The sequence below is a fragment of the Anomaloglossus baeobatrachus genome, chromosome 3, assembly GCF_048569485.1.
Source record: "Anomaloglossus baeobatrachus isolate aAnoBae1 chromosome 3, aAnoBae1.hap1, whole genome shotgun sequence".
NCBI classification, from domain to species: Eukaryota; Metazoa; Chordata; class Amphibia; order Anura; family Aromobatidae; genus Anomaloglossus; species Anomaloglossus baeobatrachus.
In genome coordinates this window covers 528,538,096-528,558,895 of record NC_134355.1, presented here as the reverse complement: position 1 = coordinate 528,558,895, position 20,800 = coordinate 528,538,096, and the positions used below count along the sequence as shown (strand labels likewise).

The following is a 20,800-nucleotide window of genomic DNA, read 5'->3' as shown; positions in this document are numbered from 1 at the left end:
GGATGGTCTGGAGGCAGCGCGCCTTTTTCTCGACGACAGCCGTCTGGATGGACCTACTTGTGGACTTGTTTTACAATTGCTGGATTTCATTTTAACTCATAATGCATTTCTGTTCAAAGACAGGTTTTATCTACAGAGACGTGGCACCGCCAGGGGGGCAGCATGTGCGCCTTCATATGCGAATTTATTTTTGGGCATGTGGGAGAGGGGACTATTCCATGAGGATGGTCTCTTCTCCCAACATGTGATATGTTGGCACAGGTATATTGATGACGTGCTGTTCCTGTGGCAGGGTGCTGCGTCTCTGTTGGATGAATTTATGATTTATTTGAATAAAAACGATTTAAATATCAAATTAGCCTATATTGCAAGTCAGAAACAGATAGACTCTTTGGATATTCATTTTGAAGTGGGGGCTGATGGTGCTTTGCACACTGATATTTATCGGAAGGACACTTCTGTGAATTCTTTGTTGCATGCGGCATCGGCTCACATGAAGTCCACGATTAGGGCTGTCCCGACGGGGCAATTCTTGAGGGTCAGGCATGTCTGTTCGACAGACCATAGCTTTGAAAGACAATCACAGGATTTGCGGGCAAGATTTCAACCGAGGGGATATAGCAACCGCGATATAAAAAGAGGTTATCTTAGAGCAAAGCACACTCCGAGGGAACATCTACTATTTAAAACAGCCGACTCTAAGAAATTGAAAAATCAAAATAATGAGATAAGGTTCATATCCACATTTAACTATCAATGGAATAGAATGAGAGACTGCTTGAAAAAACATTGGGCTATTTTAAAGACCGATAAAATCTTAGCCAAAAATGTTTCAGAAATCGCCCTAATGACGCCCCGTCGTGGAAAGAATCTCAAAGACATTCTTGTTGACAGTCATTATGTGGCTCAAGTGACCAAACCATTTCTTACACAACAACCTATTAGGAAAAAAGGCTGTTTTACCTGTGGAGAGTGCTTGGCATGTAGGAACAACAACATAATTCAGGGTACTGATTTCCGATCGGTGGATGGTGCAAAATATTTTAAGATTCAAAACTACATAACCTGCAAGAGTTCTTTTGTTATATATCTCGCTACGTGTCCCTGCTCAAAGCTATATGTTGGGTTGACATCAAGACAACTCCGTGTGAGGACAAGGGAACACGTTCGAGATATCATTAACTCAAGGCAGGTTACTGATGACACAACTCTTAGGACAATTCCCAGGCACTTCAAGACCTTTCACGGTTGTGATGCATCTGGGCTAAAATTGAAAGGTTTTGATATCCTGCACTGTGGCATTAGAGGGGGTGACATTAAAAAACAATTGGCCCAATTAGAATGCCGATGGATAGTCAGCCTAGGCACCATGACACCAGGCGGACTAAATGAGAAGCTTAGTTTCGCTCCATTTTTGTAGATAGCTAGGAGTAGCAGAATATTTATGGTGTTCCGTGATTCGTTTTTAATTGTGTTTTGTTTTGTTCTCTTTGTTTTTAAGTGATTACTCATCATATGGATCTATGCCCTTGTAGTCCTGTGGAGTTGAGATCTGTTGAACACCAACCATCTATATGAGTCCTCGTTTGGTCCATGGAAGACACAGCAATTATACTGCATATATTTATTGAATGTATATACGAAGTTGTGGATAGTCTATATATGTATCTTGCTTATATCACTGTATGTTGATCGAATTTTGATCTCCCCCCCCTTCTCTGTGAAAGGTCGCACTTTGGGACCATGGGTGATAGAACTCCCCAGTTATGACACAATATCAATTATATGTAAATATGTATTTTTTTACATCAAATAATAGAAATAAATTTTGTTTGAACACATACAGTGCCTACAAGTAGTATTCAACCCCCTGCAGATTTAGCAGGTTTACACATTCGGAATTAACTTGGCATTGTGACATTTGGACTGTAGATCAGCCTGGAAGTGTGAAATGCACTGCAGCAAAAAAGAATGTTATTTCTTTTTTTCTTTTTTTTTTTTTTTTAAATTGTGAAAAGTTTATTCAGAGGGTCATTTATTATTCAACCCCTCAAACCACAAGAATTCTGTTTCGTTCCCCTAAAGTATTAAGAAGTATTTCAGGCACAAAGAACAATGAGCTTCACATGTTTGGATTAATTATCTCTTTTTCCAGCCTTTTCTGACTAATTAAGACCCTCCCCAAACTTGTGAACAGCACTCATACTTGATCAACATGGGAAAGACAAAGGAGCATTCCAAGGCCATCAGAGACAAGATCGTGGAGGGTCACAAGGCTGGCAAGGGGTACAAAACCCTTTCCAAGGAGTTGGGCCTACCAGTCTCCACTGTTGGGAGCATCATCCGGAAGTGGAAGGCTTATGGAACTACTGTTAGCCTTCCACGGCCTGGACAGCCTTTGAAAGTTTCCACCCGTGCCAAGGCCAGGCTTGTCCGAAGAGTCAAGGCTAACCCAAGGACAAAAAGGAAGGAGCTCCAGGAAGATTTCATGGCAGTGGGGACATTGGTTTCAGTCAATACCATAAGTAACGTACTCCACCGCAATGGTCTCCGTTCCAGACGAGCCCGTAAGGTACCTTTACTTTCAAAGCGTCATGTCAAGGCTCGTCTACAGTTTGCTCATGATCACTTGGAGGACTCTGAGACAGACTGGTTCAAGGTTCTCTGGTCTGATGAGACCAAGATCGAGATCTTTGGTGCCAACCACACACGTGACGTTTGGAGACTGGATGGCACTGCATACGACCCCAAGAATACCATCCCTACAGTCAAGCATGGTGGTAGCAGCATCATGCTGTGGGGCTGTTTCTCAGCCAAGGGGCCTGGCCATCTGGTCCGCATCCATGGGAAGATGGATAGCACGGCCTACCTGGAGATTTTGGCCAAGAACCTCCGCTCCTCCATCAAGGATCTTAAGATGGGTCATCATTTCATCTTCCAACAAGACAACGACCCAAAGCACACAGCCAAGAAAACCAAGGCCTGGTTCAAAAGGGAAAAAATCAAGGTGTTGCAGTGGCCTAGTCAGTCTCCTGACCTTAACCCAATTGAAAACTTGTGGAAGGAGCTCAAGATTAAAGTCCACATGAGACACCCAAAGAACCTAGATAACTTGGAGAAGATCTGCATGGAGGAGTGGGCCAAGATAACTCCAGAGACCTGTGTCGGCCTGATCAGGTCTTATAAAAGACGATTATTAGCTGTAATTGCAAACAAGGGTTATTCCACAAAATATTAAACCTAGGGGTTGAATAATAATTGACCCACACTTTTATGTTGAAAATGTAGTAAAATTTAACTGAGCAACATAACTTGTTGGTTTGTAAGATTTATGTATCTGATAATAAATCCTGCTCTTGTTTGAAGTTTCCAGGCTCTAACTTATTTGCATCTTATCAAACCTGCTAAATCTGCAGGGGGTTGAAGACTACTTGTAGGCACTGTATGTGTCTCAGTGATGGTATCACATACTGTTCAGTCTCTAATGTGTGGTTCCTCTGTGTTTCGACCCCATGGATTAGAGGAGAGCACACGGAACTCGCATTGGTATGAGATGGGATATTATCACCTTTGGCCCCTTTATGTGTGTGATCTTTTTCTATGGATCTCACTATATATGCATGTGTGTATGTATGTGCATATATATATATATATATATATATATATATGTACATATATTGGATATGCTATTATCTAATTAATGAAAATTATATATGGGGTTGGAAATAGTTTGTATTTTTCTACGAAGGGATGTAATGAATATGTTTAACTTATCTTACGTAGTAACGTTTTCCACTTCTATATATAAAATAATTTCTGATGTATGCTTTGTTTTTGTGTGTTTCCTATGGAACACATTAAAAGATCATGGACGTTTACTATTTACTTATTTATACGGACCTTTGGTGTTTTCTGCTGCCCCGTGTCCTCATGTGATGTGCGCATGTCTGTGCGCGCGCTCTCTGGCAGACTCTTCCGGGTGTATGCACCCTGCGGCCTCCTAATGCCCAGTGCGCATGCCCACTGACGTCATCAGGAGATTTCTCCCTGGGCGTGCGCAAAAGGGCTGGAGAGCTGCGTTGTGCTATGCACAAGTACCGGGGGCTGCTTACTGCGCGTGCGCCGCTGTGACGTGCACGCATCATCTGAGGACTAATTGATTGACTATGGGTATTTAACCTCACTATTTTGGGAATCAATGCACTTCCGCCCCTGCCTCCACCCTGCTGAGGAAGCGACAGCGACACACATTCGGGACTGGGAGCTACTTTCTTCCCCCCACCTCTTTTGCCTGTGGCTCACACTCTGTCCTAATATGGGTAAGCTTCATACCTCTCTTTGAAACTTGTGGTGTTAGTCACTTAAGGTCCAGTCACACTAAGCAACTTACCAGCGATCCCAACAACGATAGGGATCGCTGGTAAGTTGCTAGGAGGTTGCTGGTGAGCTGTCACACTGCGACGCTCCAGCGATCCCACCAGCAACCTGACCTGGCAGGGATCGCTGGAGCGTGGCTACACGAGTTGCTGGTGAGCTCACCAGCAACCAGTGACCAGCCCCCAGTCTCCTAGTTACAGCACACATCAGGTTAATTAACCCGATGTGTGCTGCAGCTAAATGTGCACAGAGCAGGGAGCAGCGCACACTGAGCGCTGGCTCCTTGCTCTCCTAGTTACAGCACACATCGGGTTAATTGCCTGATGTGTGCTGCAGCTATCTGTGCACAGAGCAGGAGCCGGCAGCACAGGCAGTGAGAGCGGAGGAGGCTGGTATCAAAGGTAAATATCGGGTAACCAAGGACAGGGCTTCTTGGTTACCCGATGTTTACATTAGTTACCAGCCTCAGCAGAAGCTGGCTCCCTGCTCACTGCACATTAGTTGTTGCTGTCTCGCTGTCACACACAGCGATCTGTGCTTCACAGCAGGACAGCAACAACTAAAAAATGGCCCAGGACATTCAGCAACAACCAACGACCTCACAGCAGGGGCCGGGTTGTTGCTGGATGTCACACACAGCAACATCGCTAGCAACGTCACAAAAGTTGTTCGTTACCAGCGATGTTGCTAGCGATGTTGCTTAGTGTGACGGGGCCTTTAGACTAGCTTTTGCCCTTGGTCAGTGTTGGAGCACATTCTTTCATTCATTTTCATGCAGCAGGTCTTTAGGATATGTACACAGTTAAACTGATTGATATTTTTCCTGCTGCCTATTCATGATATACAGGTATTTTGACTGCATGAATTTTTTATATCTGGGCACATATACATATATGTGGGGGGTGATTGTTGGTAGAGGTCCTCCTTTTGTACCTATATATTATGATGAACTATTTGTACTTTTAATCTACATCTGTTTTTCTACATCTCTAATAAAAATTGTTATATTTTTTATGAAAAAAGTACTCCTGTGTGTAGCTGTTTCCACAAGGCAGTATTAGAGCAGTACTGCTCCAAGATAGATTATAGCTGTTCTCACCAGGCAGTATTAGAACCGTTTGGACCAAGCGGTATTAGAGCTATTTACACCAGACGATATTAGAGCCGTTTGTACCAGACGATATTAGAGCTGTTTGCACCAGACGATATTTAGAGCTGTTTTTACCAGACGATATTTAGAGCTGTTTGCACCAGGGTATATTACAGCTATTTGCACCAGGCGGTATTAGAGCTGTTTGCACCAGGATATATTACAGCTATTTGCACCAGGCGGTATTAGAGCTGTTTGCACCAGGATATATTACAGCTTTTGCCCCAGGTGGTATTAGAGCTGTTTGAACGTTGGTATTTCTGACGCTATGTACAAGGAAGTACCAAGCGAATGGCAAAAGAAAAGGAAAGGGACAACCTGTGTCTAGGGAAGAGAGAGTAATCCCTGAACAAGCCTACCACTTGGGGTCTGGGTTCCTGGGTTCCCTCACCGCCTTTGATAGGTTTTGCACCTATGCGCTGAGTCAGATACCTGACCCTAGGCTAACCCTGATCTGAGTCCTAGGTAAGGAGCAAATGGGATACGCTCTTCATCAACCCCACTAGGCAATAAACGACACACAGTGGTAACAAAGGAAAACCACAAACAACTTGTCTAGTTGTCTCAGGGAGAGAAGCTGGAACGATCACCAAGATGTATGCAAGCCTCCTGCTAGCATTGAAAACTTGATAAACATGTATCAAAGATCACCAGCACCGAGTAATAGGAAGTGAAGGTATATATAAATAATTAAAGTACCGATAAACAGCAACTGGCAGGCTGAACAATGCCCCAGGTCCTAAACAGAAAAGGATAAAAACCAAGCAGCAATGATAGAAGGTCAGGGAGTAGTTTGTGCAGCCAAACGTTGTAACCTTCTATAGCCAGACACCACAGGACTGTCTGTCACCCGTAACTCACCCATGACAGTATTAGAGCAGTATTACACCAAGTTATATTAGAGCTGTTTGCACCAGGCAGTATTAAAGCTGTTTGCACCAGGAGGAATTAGGGCAGTGTGCACCAGGCTATATTACAGCTGTTTGCACTAGGCAAATTTGAGCAGTACTGCATCAGGCTATAGTAGAGTTGTTTGTACAAGGAGGTATTAGGGCAGTGTGCACAGTATTACAGCTGTTTGCACCAAGTGGTATTAGAGCTGAATAAACCAGCCAGTATTAGAGCTGTTTGCACCATGCGATATTTAAACTGTTTGTATCAGGTGGTACCGTATTTAAGCTGTTTGCACCAGGCGGTATTAGAGCTTATTAAACCAGACGGTATTAAAGCTGTTTGTACCAGGTGGTATGGAAGCTCTTTAATTGGAATTAAAGGGAGCCACTTTAACTTCTTGTGAACAGCAGTCTTTCCCAACAAGATTATTGAAATATGTAACAAAAGCCATGATAAGCATATAGGAAAGCCTAGAAGCAAATTTCCATCTCACCCCTCTGCTAACAGGATGTACCGTATTTTTCAGACTATAAGGCACACTTTTTTTCCTTCAAATGTTGGGGTAAAGTGGGGGGTGCGTCTTATAGTCTGAATGTAGGGCATGGCTGCAAGGACTGAGGGTGCTGCGGTGGAGCGGGTCATCGGCGGCACGAGCAGGCGGTAGCAGCGCCTGCCGTGACCACGTGGGCTGGCTCATATGCACGCCCATCCTCCCGCCCATCATCTCTCAGTGCTGAAGCCGGCGCTGACAGGTGGGCGGGAGGATGTGCGGGGAAGCCGGTCCGCGTGATCACCCCTGGCAACTACAGTCTGGAGTGATCATGCGCGGCTATATTCACTGCCCCCCGCGCATCATCATCAGCGCGGGGCGCAGTGAATAAGTATACTCTCGAACGCTCTACCTCAGCATATCAGACTCTCCCCTACCATAGAAAGCTTCAAGAGGAACCTCAAGAGCCACCTCTACCAACAAGCCTACAACCTACAATAGCCCTCAGCCCAGTAAACCACTGCGCAACCAGCTGTGTCATGACCTATTGTACCATCACCCATTCCCTGTAGACTGTGAGCCCTCGCAGGCAGGGTTCTCTCTCCTCCTATACCAGCCTGTTTTGTAGTCTTAATAATTGTTGTACATATACACTCTTTCACTTGTAAAGCGCCATGGAATAAATGGCGCTATAATAATAAATAATAATAATAATAATAATACTCACCCATCACCGTTGAATGCAGCATCACGATGTCCTCCTGCCTGCCGGCCGCTGCTGTGTGTGGAGACTAGCGGTGCGCACAGCGATGACGTCATCCCTGTACGCCCCACTCTCCACACACACCAGCGGGTAGGCAGGAGAACATCGCGATGCTGCATTCAACGGTGACGGCTCCACACAGGTCAGCGGCATTGCTGCTGACACAGACAGAAGGACGAGCGATGCTGCTGGACTGAGAAAGGTGAGTATAAACATTTATTTTTTTTGTGTGCCACAGGATGCAGGCCTTATACCAGGATGGGGGTATACAGCAGGATGGGGGCATATACCAGGATGGCAGTATATAGCAGGATGGGGTATATAGCAGGATGAGGGCATATACCAGGATGGCTCTATGTAGCAGGATGAGGGTATATAGCAGGATGGGGGTATTTATCAGGATGGCGCTATGTAGAAGGATGGGGGCTATACCAGGATGGCGGTATATAGCAGGATGGGGGCTATACCAGGATGAGGGACATCTATATACAAGGATGGGGATTATATACAAGGCAGGAGGATCATTACCAAGATGGGGTTCCTTAGTAGAGAATTTGGGGACAATACCCCCATAACAGTGTCAGCAGCAGATCCTCGCCCCATAACAGTGTGTCATGACCACATTTTTTGCTTAAAATTTTATTTTCCTACTTTCCTCCTCTAAAACCAGGGTGCGTCTTATGGTCCTTATAGTCCTTATGGGCCTTATAGTCCGAAAAATACGGTACGTGTATACAGAAATCTAAAAAGAAAAGTCTGATTACAAGAGTTCAGTGTCTGGTTTATATATTCACAATTTATCACATCCCCTAGTGTTCATCAACTGCAATAATAAAATTAACAAGACCTTCTAAAATTAATGGTAACTATATTGATCATCTATTAGCCCACAGGAAGAGTGGCTTTTTCAGGTATACAGCTGGCTCAGCATTGCATCAGTAAAGGGCCAACTGTCAGTCAGTGCTGAGCAATCACACCACTCGCTATGCACTGCAAGGCAGCACAACTTTAGAATGCTATTAATCAGAAGATTAACCCCCTATCTGCAGGTTAGTAGTGTTTTTTATCATTATTTTTACAGGTTAACCCTTTAAAATTCGTATTCTCTTAGTATATTGGAGTCATTATATTATATATCCCTGTGTACTTACAATTGCTTATTTTGCCTTTCTACCCAGCTAATTCTTCTCTTTTGCATTAGGCCTATGACATCATGTGATTAAAAAACAAACTAGCTGAATCCTTCTAAACTCTATTTAGGAAAAGGAAGTCTTGTTTCCCTGCGTGAATAATTAATGTAAAAGTCCATGCAGGGAGAGGAGCAGAGCAGCTGGGTCAGGAGTTGAAGGACGAGACCACTTATACAGAGAAAAGTGACTTCCTGTTTCTACATAGAGCAGAGAAAAGAGCAGAATTTACTGGGTAGAAAAATTAAATGAGCAATTATAAGTTCATAATATGATGATTGAAATATATCATGATATATCATGAAACTTTGATGGGAGTGCTTCTTTAAACAGACATGCTGATACATAGACCACATGAAATCTTTTAAATCAAAATATTTTCTGACATAGGAAAGTAGATTCTAAGTCTAAGTCTAAGTTCCAATCACCTATGGGGCACCACCCCTGAATGACACCCAGAGGATTTGACTCATGCACTACCACCAGTGTCAATAGCTAGAGTCTGAACATACCAATAGCTTAATTAATGGCTTATAGCACACTGACACACACAATACATCATGAGAAACTCCACAAAACTGATTTTACCTGAATTTTTAAATTAAAGAATGGCTGGTACAGTGAGGTCTGTAGAAAAGTAATTACGTCTAATGTGTGATGAGATGTAATTCCCAGTATTAATATAGCTCTTCATTAACAAATTACCGTAATTAATATTCTTATGTTCTGGGAATAACATATAAAAGATGGGTAGTAAAGACTTACTAGTAGAGACATAACCTTTTTTTCTGGGTCTGGAGGGAGACGTGTGTAGATACAGTATATATATATATATATATATATATATATATATGTGTATATATATATATATATATATATATATATATATATATATATATATATATATATATATATAATCATGTAGCATTTACAGAATTACATGTGGCACCCGTAAGCTGTTTATATACAACAATGCAGGACATTATGATGCCATTGAACTGTATGAGTATATTAATATTATATAATCTCATTTACAAATGGACAGGTAGATGTATGACCCAGTTCTTCAAAGAGATCATTGTGATGCCTCTATTAGGCCATGTTCACATGTTCAGTATTTGATCAGTGTTTTACATCAATATTTGAAAGCCAAACGAAGTGGATCAATTAGAGGAAAAGTATATTAGAAACAAGTGTACCACTTCTGCATTTTCACCCATTTCTGGTTATGCCTTACAAATACTGATGTAAAATATTGACTGAATACCAAACATTTGAACATGGCCTTATTGTGAAGTAAGCCTTGTCCTTGTAGCAGATTCTGTTGGACAGAGACAACATTTTTCACATTTTTCTTCCGTACATTACCACAATGGATATTGAACAAAACAATTCAGATGCAGTTGAAGTTCCAACTTTCAGCTTTAGTTCAGTGGGATGAACACAATTAAAATGTGAGGAACTAACACATTTTATAAATTCAATCCCTTCATTTCAGGGGCTCAAAAGTAATTGGACAAATTAAATATTTGGAAATAAAATGTTAATTTCTAATACTTGGTTGAAAACCCTTTGTTGGCAATGAGTGCCTGAAGTCTTGAACTCATGGTCATCACTAGACACTTTGTTTCCTTCTTTTTAACACTCTACTAGACCTTTACTGCAGTGGTTTTCAGTTGTTGTTTGTTTGTGGGCCTTTCTGTCTGAAGTTTAGTCTTTAACAAGTGACATGTGGTTCTATTGGGTTGAGATCAGGTGATGACTCGGCCATTCAAGAATATTCCACTTCTTTGCTGTAATAAACTCCTGGGTTGCTTTGACTTTATATTCTATTCTTTGGCTTTATATTCATCTCTATTATGAAATGCCTACCAATCAGTTTGGCTGAATTTGAGCGGGTATATGAAAGGAAGGAGGCACCAATTTATCCCCTGGGATCACCTCTGGCACATATAAAGAGACCATACAAGAAAAAAAGAGAAAGATAGTGCCGATCACTAGGGATCACCAAACAGTAAATTTGAGTGTCAAAAACTAATTCTATTGACTAAAAAATGTATATGAACATACATAAAGGACAAAGTGGGTGTCATATAAAAACAAGAATATAAATGAGACAACCACTAAGGAGGACAATGTAAAAACAATTAAAAACACACCAGTGAACCGGCATTAGGTGTAATGTCCTGTACAAGAGCAGACATGCAGGTACAAGGGAAGGTATAGTATGAACAGAACACAGAAATTGTATGAAGAAATGAAAAACGCCACAATAGAAAGTTTGCAAAAATGAAACCCAAGAGTTAACAAGGAACCAGTAGCCTAAATGCACACACATAGGTGTGAACCCAATACGCAATGTAAACAAGAATAATCCTATTATAAGCTAAAGTCAGCTGATAGTTACAGGGAAAACTCTCCCATGGGGGCAGAGAGGTATTATAAGCCCAAAATTCATCCGGCTGCTTCTGTCCTGTCGCATCATCAATACACACTCGTGACCCAGTGCCACTCGCAGGCATGCATTCCCGGCCATCACACTGCCTCCGCTGTGTTTTACAGATGATGTGGTATGCTTTGGATTATGAGCTGTACCATGCCTTCACCATACTTTTTTCTTTCCATCATTCTGGTAAACGTTGATCTTGGTTTCATCAGTCCAAAGAATGTTCTTTCAGTACTGTGTTGATATTTTAACATTTTTTTTAGCAAAGTCCAATCTCGCCTTCTTATTCTTGAGACTTATGAGTGTCTTGCACCGTGCAGTGAACCCTCTGTATTTACTTTCATGCAATCTTCTCTTTATATTAGATTTGGATATTGATACGCCTACATCTTGGAGAGTGTTGATCCTTTGGTTGGATGTACCAAACTGTAGATTTAGCCACTCCTAATAGTGTAGAAATTTTTCAGATTATTTACTTCTGTTTTCACAGTTGAAGGATGGCTTGTTTCACCTGCATATAGAGCTCCTTTGACCGCATGTTTAGTTCTCAGCAAAAACTTCAAAATGTAAAATGCACCTCAACTCAACTCCAGGCTCTTTATGTGCTTAATTGAGAATTAAATATTAAAGGAATTGCCCACACCTGCCAATGAAACAGCCTTTGAGTCAATGTCCAATTACTTTTGGGCCCTTTAAAACCAGGGTGGCACATGTAAAGGAGCTGAAACTCCTAAACCCTTCATCGAATTTTAATGTGGATACCATCAAATGAAAGATAAAAGTCAGGACTTTATGACCATGTCCATTATATAACTATAACTGTATATGTTTCAGTAAACAGGTAAAAAACAAAACAAAATTCATATCAGTGTCCAAATATTTATCGACCTAACTGTATATAGCACCATATTCCACAGCGCTTTACACACATTGGCAGCACGGGGCTGACAATCTAAATTCCCTATCAGTATGTCTTTGTAGTGTAGGAGGAAACTTGAGACCTCGAAGGAAACCCACACAAATACAGGGAAAACATAAAAACTCCTTATAGATGTTGTTCTTAGTGGGATTTGAACCCAGGACCCCAGTACTACAAGACTGCAGTGCTAACCACTGAGCCACAGTTTCAATCATTGTTTTTGGGAGTGACAATTCTAATTGACAATTACTTAGCTCTTAAATCCACTGCTGCTCCAGAAACTATATTTTGGTGGCTCCCACTATTGCCACAAGTGATAATATCCCATTCATCATTTAAGTAACCCCTGCAGCCAATCACTGGCCTCAGCTGACATAGCCTCACTAGAACAGTCATTCTATATCAGTGCATATTTCAAGGGGCAAGTAATAGTTTGTTATTTTATACCATTTCCTACTCTGCATCCAGTTTTGAAAACCCTTGGCCCATTCATAGATAATAATGTCTGTGCCCAGGAGGGTCATTCACCTGTCTACATGTCCATCCTTATAACAAAGGTGTTTTATAAGTGAAACACAAGGTTTCCTATGTCATGACATCTGGACTCACCCAAAGAGGAATTCCAGTTTTCCATTGCTACACTAGGTTTCATAATTTCATCTCATTATCAAAAAAACTATATTTCGGGATACTGACTGCCCATGAAACAGACGCAAGTGTATATACAGTATATACATAAGAAAATTAGATGTAAGCTCTACTCATGCAGTAAACAAAGTGGAGATGAAAGACAATGTTTTCTCTTTACACTTTTCAGATATCTTCTTTTATATAAATATATATTGCCGTGATACAGAGAAGATAGATAGATAGATAGATAGATAGATACTGACGTACCTTTCTCACAGGCCAGCAAGAAGAGCTTTTCATCTAAAGTGGTCTCCTCCTTCACTTCTCTGACATCCTTTAATGCCAGAAATTTATTTGGCGAGGACGAGTCAGTGCTCTGATATAGAGCAGCCATTGTGACCAAACTCCCATCAAATACCTCGCCCCCGTGTACTTCTTTTTATCACCAAAGATATGAAGAGATGGAGATGCCCTTGCTGTTCTAGTGTTGTTGAGCCTTCTGAGCCATCACATTCCTCCTACTCCCTTCCTATGACAGTCTACAGCTGTACAGGGGTCTGTGATGCTCAGATGTAATGTGGGGCCTCATTGGTTGCGCGCTCCCTCCATCAGCCAGTGCACAGTGTTTTATTATTGGCTCTCGCATGGCTTTTGCTTGCACGCTCATTGGTGGTGGCTGCAGAATGGTCAGTGATGTGCACTGCTTTCCCTCAGGAGCTTTACATCAGCTGTCACAGGACAATGCTCAATGCTGCCAGATATTATTACTGGGCATCTGCTCCTACATTCCCAAATTAACCACTTCAGCTCCCCTCGGGCATGCTTAGTAGATAGAGACTGATCCTTTCTTTACTTGTAAAATGTGCAAACTAATGACTAGTTGGTAGGAGATCCCTGATCATTCTACTGGACACATGCGTGAATTATCATTACACCATTCATTCATTGCACTCTGATGTGAATTATGTAACACAGACATTATGCAAATAGCCTCTTCAGTAACTAATGCTTCCCGCTGGAGGTAGCAATCCGAAAAGTCAACATCAACCCTTTAAACAGCCTTCTCACATGAAGTGATTAATTTGGAGTATTATTATCTGTGCCACATATGTATATACAGTAAGTCAATATTTTTCTTACCATCTACCTGTTCTGGCTACCACAATGACTTTATTACAGTTAGTAAAGGTAAAAATGAAGGCCACCTGATGATATCACATAGGATTCACATCAAAAGAGGGGTAGGAACAGTGCTAATTGTCACACACCCAACTGATTCTAAAAGGGATGATGAAGTTATGAAGCTCAGCATTATGATATAAATAGTATGGAGGCCATATTCATCTTCTCTATATCAACCTGTGGACTAATGAGGTATATTGTTCTTGGATTCAGATGTCTGCATATCAAGTTCTGAGAATGAACTAGGACCTCAGGACCAGCCATAAATCTTCAGGTCCAAACTCGTATAGAAGGCTGTTGAGTTTGGGCAGGACACTCGTGATTAGTCAGGAAGTCTTGGTTTGTACTTGGACCGTGATATGTAGACATCTAAATTCAGCCTTATACTATTGGTATGATATAATCTTGTACAATTTGATTCAATTTCCTGATTCAAAAGATATATCGGGACTCACCTGACATTGTCTTCTCAGGATCTTATAACTCAGGCATTTACACAACGTAGCGTCAACGTCTAATATAACACCTTCTCTGTTATACTGTAAAATGAAGCATTTATAATACAAAGAAAGGAGATGAATAATACAGAATGATTTTAGTCGCTTGTTCTGGACTCCTTTTAGTTGCTAAAAACACAACAGTCAAACAATTGCTGTGAGTACCAGAAGAATAGAAAGTCTCTTTTGCCTTTTGATATTTACTTGAAATCTTAAGCCTTAGGCTGGAAACACATTTATGCGTGTAAAATCGGTCCGAGTTGCATGATAAAAAGTCGGCCGATTTTAGTTCACGTTAAGATCAGTGTGCTATGCAACTGCAATGCGATCTTGTGAATTGTATCATGATAGCAGTGCGTGTGTAATGCGTGTTTGATGCGTATGGGATGCATGTTTCCCTACAAACATTTAAATAAATTAAATCATTGAGACATGTGTAAGTATGTAAATGATCTAGCCTCCACGTGGCTCAATGGAACAGTAGCTATTTTTGATCTCACAGCTAAACTGCATGCTGCTAAAAATTGTTCCATTATTGATAAAATAAATTTATCATGTCTTCACATTTGACATTAAATACAACAGAGAACACATGTGAACGTTGTGGAGCGTGTGTGTTCCTTTATTTTACACGCTTCCATAGAGAATCATTGCAGAGACTCGCGCGAGAAACTCTCAAAATCGCAGCATGCTGCGATTTTTTTCTCAGTCCGATTTGGACTGAGAAAAAAAATCGCAGATGGGAGCTGCATCATTGATTAACATGTGTCCGAATGCAATGCAAGAATTACTCGCATTGCACTCGTCCGAGAAAATCGCAAGTGAGAAGCCGGCCTTATGTGTTGAGTTTTTAAGGCTCCGTCTTAACCCCTTTTCGCCATGGCCAGTTTCGGGGGGGGGGGGGGGGGGAGGGGGTTCATTTCTTTTTTTCATATTTTTTATTTTTCCATTCACAAAGACGTATGAGGTTTTGGGAGGGTTTTTTTTGCAGGTCAAGTTGTACTTTTAAAGATATCATTAATTTTCCCACATAATGTACTGGAAAGTGGAAGGGCAAAGAACATACATCTCCCCACTCTTATAATATATATCGGTATTCTGTGGATGTTAATAACATTGAAAATGACACTTGCCCAGAGATCGAGAACAAAATTGTTCCCCCTCACTGAGAGTAAACATAAAAGGTTAAATGGGGAGTTATAATGCAGCAGTGTATTTATTCAATACTGTTTTACATAGGATATGGTCCCACTTTTATGTTTTATAGGCTGGTAAGCCAATTTTATTTTTATTTTTTCAATGTAATGTAGTGGTTTCCCTGTACAGACATAATTTACTATGGATCCTGGTAATCTTGGTTCACTATAGCATCAGCCTCATGTTTAAAAAAAAACGTTCCAAAAGAATATATTATTTGGTGGCAAAATAAGTGACTTTCCTGGAATACAAACTGACATTGGAAACTTGAAGTGAAGAGAAACATATTATTTTTTTATGGAGAAGCAAATTCATTCTTAGTAATAAGTTCCATGGAAGTGTTCTCATTCATTGTGAAGATATTATCTAAATAAGGACTAAAATCTAATTTACCGTGAGATATTTCTACATTTAATATGGGGCCCAGGATTTTCCATGTGAAGTATATTCACGCAGCAGATAAAGTCACATGGAAATCTACATTGCTAGTCATACAGTTGTGGAAAAAACATCTCACATGTTCTTTATTAAACCATCTTCTGTAGCAGGTAGTCAGGCACAAAAGTACCCGAGTGTATGAGGCTAATCCCGATGGGGATGCAGAAATCCTATTGCAAGTCCACAGCAGATTTTTTTGGCACTGATGTGACCCACACACAAGTACCTACAAGGTCCCCATATACATTAGACTATCGTCGGCCAAACCCTTTAAGTATTATGGGGATCAACCAACAGTCTAATTTGTATGGAAGCATGCTTAATTTCTGATGGCCGATTCTTTTGTTTTCCAAGACAAGGGGCTCTCTCATAGAGAACACAGGACCACTCATTAAGCTGAGCATTCCTATTTATAGGGGACTCAGGAGAGAGGGCTGTCGGACAAACAATATTTCAACTGACAGTTAAGTGGGCATGGGGGTTTTACACCTCTGCCCTCTGATAATCCCAATGTAAGCCGTGGAACGCTATAGGACTTCAGATAATACCGCAGTGCAGAAAACGTTTAGTTAAATGATAAACTCAACAGAACTACATCTGGAAATTGGGGACATGACTGGTTGTGTTTAGCTCCGTGCACATATGCTCATGGCAGATGGATGCAGTAGCTTAGTGGCATTGAAAATTAGTGGCCATGTCCATAAAATGGACAAGACTAGTGCACTCTAGTGTTCCTGTGTTGAAATCACGTGTGTACTAGCATTTATATGGCCAGTGGACTGTGTCTCTTTAGTCTGCCTGAATGTAGCCCAGGTGCAAATCATTACCATCTGTACCAACTATGTAGTCCCTTATGAATGCCAGCTGTAATACCCAAATATACAGTGCCTTGAAAAAGTATTCACCTCCCTTGGCTTTTTACCTATTATGTTGTGCAATACAGGGTAATATTGTGGTACCGTGTTAGCCAGAAAAATCAATTGAAATACTATGTCCCAAGAATGACAAAAGTATATTAGGAGTGATACCTTTATAGGCTAACCAGATTTTTTTCTGGTTAGCCTATAAAGGTATCACTCCTGATATACTTTTGTCATTCTTGGGACATAGTATTTCAATACCTATTATGTTACATTATATCCTGTGTTTAATAAATATTTTTGTAATCAGATTTTTGTGTGATGCATCAGCACTAAATTGTCTAAATTGGGGAATTAAATTAAGAAAAATATAGCAAAAATAAAGTTTAGGAAATAAAATAAATACAAATTGTCATGTGCATACATATTAATCTCTTTGCTATGAAGCCCCAAAAAAAAATCTAGTGCAAGGAATTACCTTCATAAATCACAAGGAAGTCCACCTGTCTGCAATCTAAGTGTCCCATGGTCTGTCAGTATATACACACCTATTCTGAAAAGCCAAAGAGGTTACAACAAATTAAGTAAGAGGCACCACTAACCAAACAACACCATGAAGACCAAGGACATCTCTAAATAAGTCAGACACAAAGTTGTTGAGTTTTACAAGTCAGGGTTGGGATCTAAAAACCCCAAGAGCACCATCAAATCCAGTATCATCAAATAGAAAGTAGCACAACAAACCTACCAAGAAAGGGCTGCCCAACAAAACTCTCAGCCCGGGCAAGGAGACCATTAATCAGACAGGCAGCACAGAGGCCAAGGTAACCCTGAAGGAGCTGTAGAGTTCCTAAGCAGAGACTGGAGTATTTGTCAAAAAGACCACAACATTTTTGAAAGACTGGTCAGAAAAAAGCCTATACTTTTGAATTGCCAAAAGACAGGTGGGAGACTCCCCAAATGTATGGAGGAAGGTGCTGTGGTCACAAGAGACCAAAATTGAACTTTTTGGACACTAAAATAAACGTTATGTCTGTCACCATCCAACACAGCTCATCAATCCAAGAATACCATGTCCACAGGGAAGCATGGTGGTGGCAGTATCATGCTGTGGAGATGTATTTCGGTAGCAGGGACAGGGAAAATGGCCCAAGCCAAGGTATAGATGGAGGGTGCGAAATACGAGGATAGTCTTGAGCAAAGCTTGTTTCAGTCTGTCAGTGATTTGAGACTGGGACTGAGGTTCAGCATCCAACAAGACAATGACCTTAATCCAAGTAGAATCTGTGGTCAGACTTGAAGATTGCTGTTCACCAGAGAAAACCATCTAACTTGTAGAAGCTGGAGCAGTTCTGCCTAGAGGATTTGGCGAAAATCCCAGTAGCAAGATGTGGAAAGCTCATAGAGACTGTATGGACGACGCATTGTAACGCAAGTGTCAGTGTTACATCCGCTGGACGACGCAGCATCGTTATTTTGACGCTGCGTCGGGTGGAGGGAGCGCAGCATGTAACTTTTTTTGAGCGGCGGAAACTTTTATGTTTCACTGCGCATGCTCATTCTTTTTTTTTTTAAATCACAGAAACTTTATTTTGTTTCTCGGTGGCCGTTCAGCTGAGTGCCCGGCAGCCGGCATGTGAGAGCGCTCAGCTGAGTGCCCGGCAGCCGGCATGTGAGAGCGCTCAGCTGAGCGCCCGGCAGCCGGCATGTGAGAGCGCTCAGCTGAGCGCCCGGCAGCCGGCATGTGAGAGCACTCAGCTGAGCGCCCAGCAGCCGGCATGTGAGAGCTCATAGCTGAGCGCCCGGCAGCCGGCATGTGAGAGCGCTCAGCTGAGCGCCCGGCAGCCGGCATGTGAGAGCACTCAGCTGAGCGCCCGGCAGCCGGCATGTGAGAGCTCATAGCTGAGCGCCCGGCAGCCGGCATGTGAGAGCGCTCAGCTGAGCGCCTGACAGCCGGCATGTGAGAGCACTCAGCTGAGCACCCGGCAGCCGGGTGATCAGCTGATCGTTCACAATAGTCTGCTGCCGGTAAAACTGTAAAGAAGAAAAAAAAAAAAAAAAAAAAAGCTTTCCGTTGTTTTGTACGATCCGTTGCATCCGTTGTGCCATTATATGCAACGCATCCGTTGCATCCGTCACACAACGCAATGCAACGGATTCCATTCAATGCAAGTGTGAAACTAGCCTTATTTGGTCACTATGTGGTGGTAGTATGTGGTCTGATCATGGTGTGGTGGAATTTCTCCCTTGTATGTGGTATTCTCAGACACCATGTGGTGATAATATGTGATCTGGTCATGCTGTGGCAATATTTGTCCCTTGTATGTAGTATTATTGGTCTTGGTATTGTGGATTATATTGTTTATAGAGGTCACATGTTCTCTCAAAGTGGGGGTAAAGAATGGAGATGTGGTGCATGTGTCGCCCCTGCAGCAGTCGTACTGCTCGGATCCAAGCTTGCTGTGGCTCGAGGGTCTCCGGACCCGGGGGCTTGCGGCCACTCAAATGTAAAGCGAGTATTTACAGGGGATAAATGTTCGTGACGCCACCTGCGGGTTGCAGTAAGGGGAGTACCGCCGCTGCCGAAGGGAATACCGGGGCAGATGGTATGGGGGCAGCAAGGTGTCAGTCCCTCCAAAGGTAGGGAAGGCCCTGGATGGTGGTGGAAAGGAGGTTTGGTGATCGGGTGGCTCGGCTTTGGGAAAGCAGGATGCAGGGGTCAGGTTACTCACTGCGGTAGTCTTGGTGCTGGATTAGGGGGAATAAGAAGACACTCAGATGGTAAACCAAAGTCTTTAGGTACCGCAGTCTCTGCGGGGGAGCTCGTCCAGGTCCCGCTCCCACCGGTGTCACTTGGTAAGTCCAGAGCCCTGCCTCCATGCACAAATTGATTGACTGTTGTGGCCCCTCTGCTTGAAGCTTTCGGGGCCCCGCTACCCGTGCGTATGGCAGCTGTGCTCTCAATGGCTGGCACTTGGGATTTTAGTGGGTTGTGTGTTTTGGAGAACCCTATCCCCCGCATTGTGCTGATGCCTTTAATCTCTGAGCTTTTGGGGAAAGTTCATAAAGATACTATGATCCACAGGTTAATTATCAAGGTGCCTGAAGCTCTTCCCTGATCTAGGGTCCTGTACCCCTCTGTGCTCCGTATCGGTAAGGTAATTGGGCTTTATGGTGCCGACAATCCTCCTAGACTACGTCCGCCACACCCCTGTCCTGTGTTTCTGATATCGGTCGTCGACTCCTGTGGTCCCGGACCACCATCTGCGACCCAACCTGTCACCTCTCTGGGAGCTACAACTCCCCAGCTCTTAACTCTTTCAGGGCCAACTCTCAACAAACCTGTCTTCCCTCCCACCAGTCTGCCTGACCTCTAGGTGGGCGGCCCTGCTCCAACTTGACCAACCAACTGGTGTGTCTGTACAGGTCGTGGTGTGAGGTGTGGTTGGGATTTGTAGTGCGGGTGTTAGTGACACCGTTGTTGGGAATTTGGAACTATGGGGGGTAGGCCCTGCACCCTGGGTGACAGGATACAGTTCCATGTAGCACCCTGATGTATTCAGGGGCGCTACAGTGCACATGTTTCTATTATAATTTTCATCTTATTGTTCCACTCCTGGTTTTAGCTTACAAATAAGTAATGTAAAATATTGAATGTATGAACGTGGACAAGTGATAAGTTACTGATTGGTGGGGTCAGACTTCTGTGACCCTCACTGATCAGCAGAATGTGGAGGCAGAGCTGGGTGGAGGAGGAGTTGGTAGAGGCA

General features: G+C 42.5%; 1 protein-coding gene across 2 annotated transcripts in view; it reads right to left on the bottom strand.

Moving 5' to 3' along the window:
* Positions 1-13,442, bottom strand: part of TRPC1 (transient receptor potential cation channel subfamily C member 1) — a 193,512-nt gene extending 180,070 nt beyond the window's left edge. For both annotated transcript variants that reach the window (XM_075340783.1, XM_075340784.1), the window contains exon 1: positions 13,124-13,442. In XM_075340783.1, the coding sequence (XP_075196898.1) occupies positions 13,124-13,250 (127 nt within the window). In that variant the 5' untranslated portion in view covers positions 13,251-13,442. The remainder of the gene's footprint in view (positions 1-13,123) is intronic.
* Positions 13,443-20,800: the final 7,358 nt, after the last annotated feature.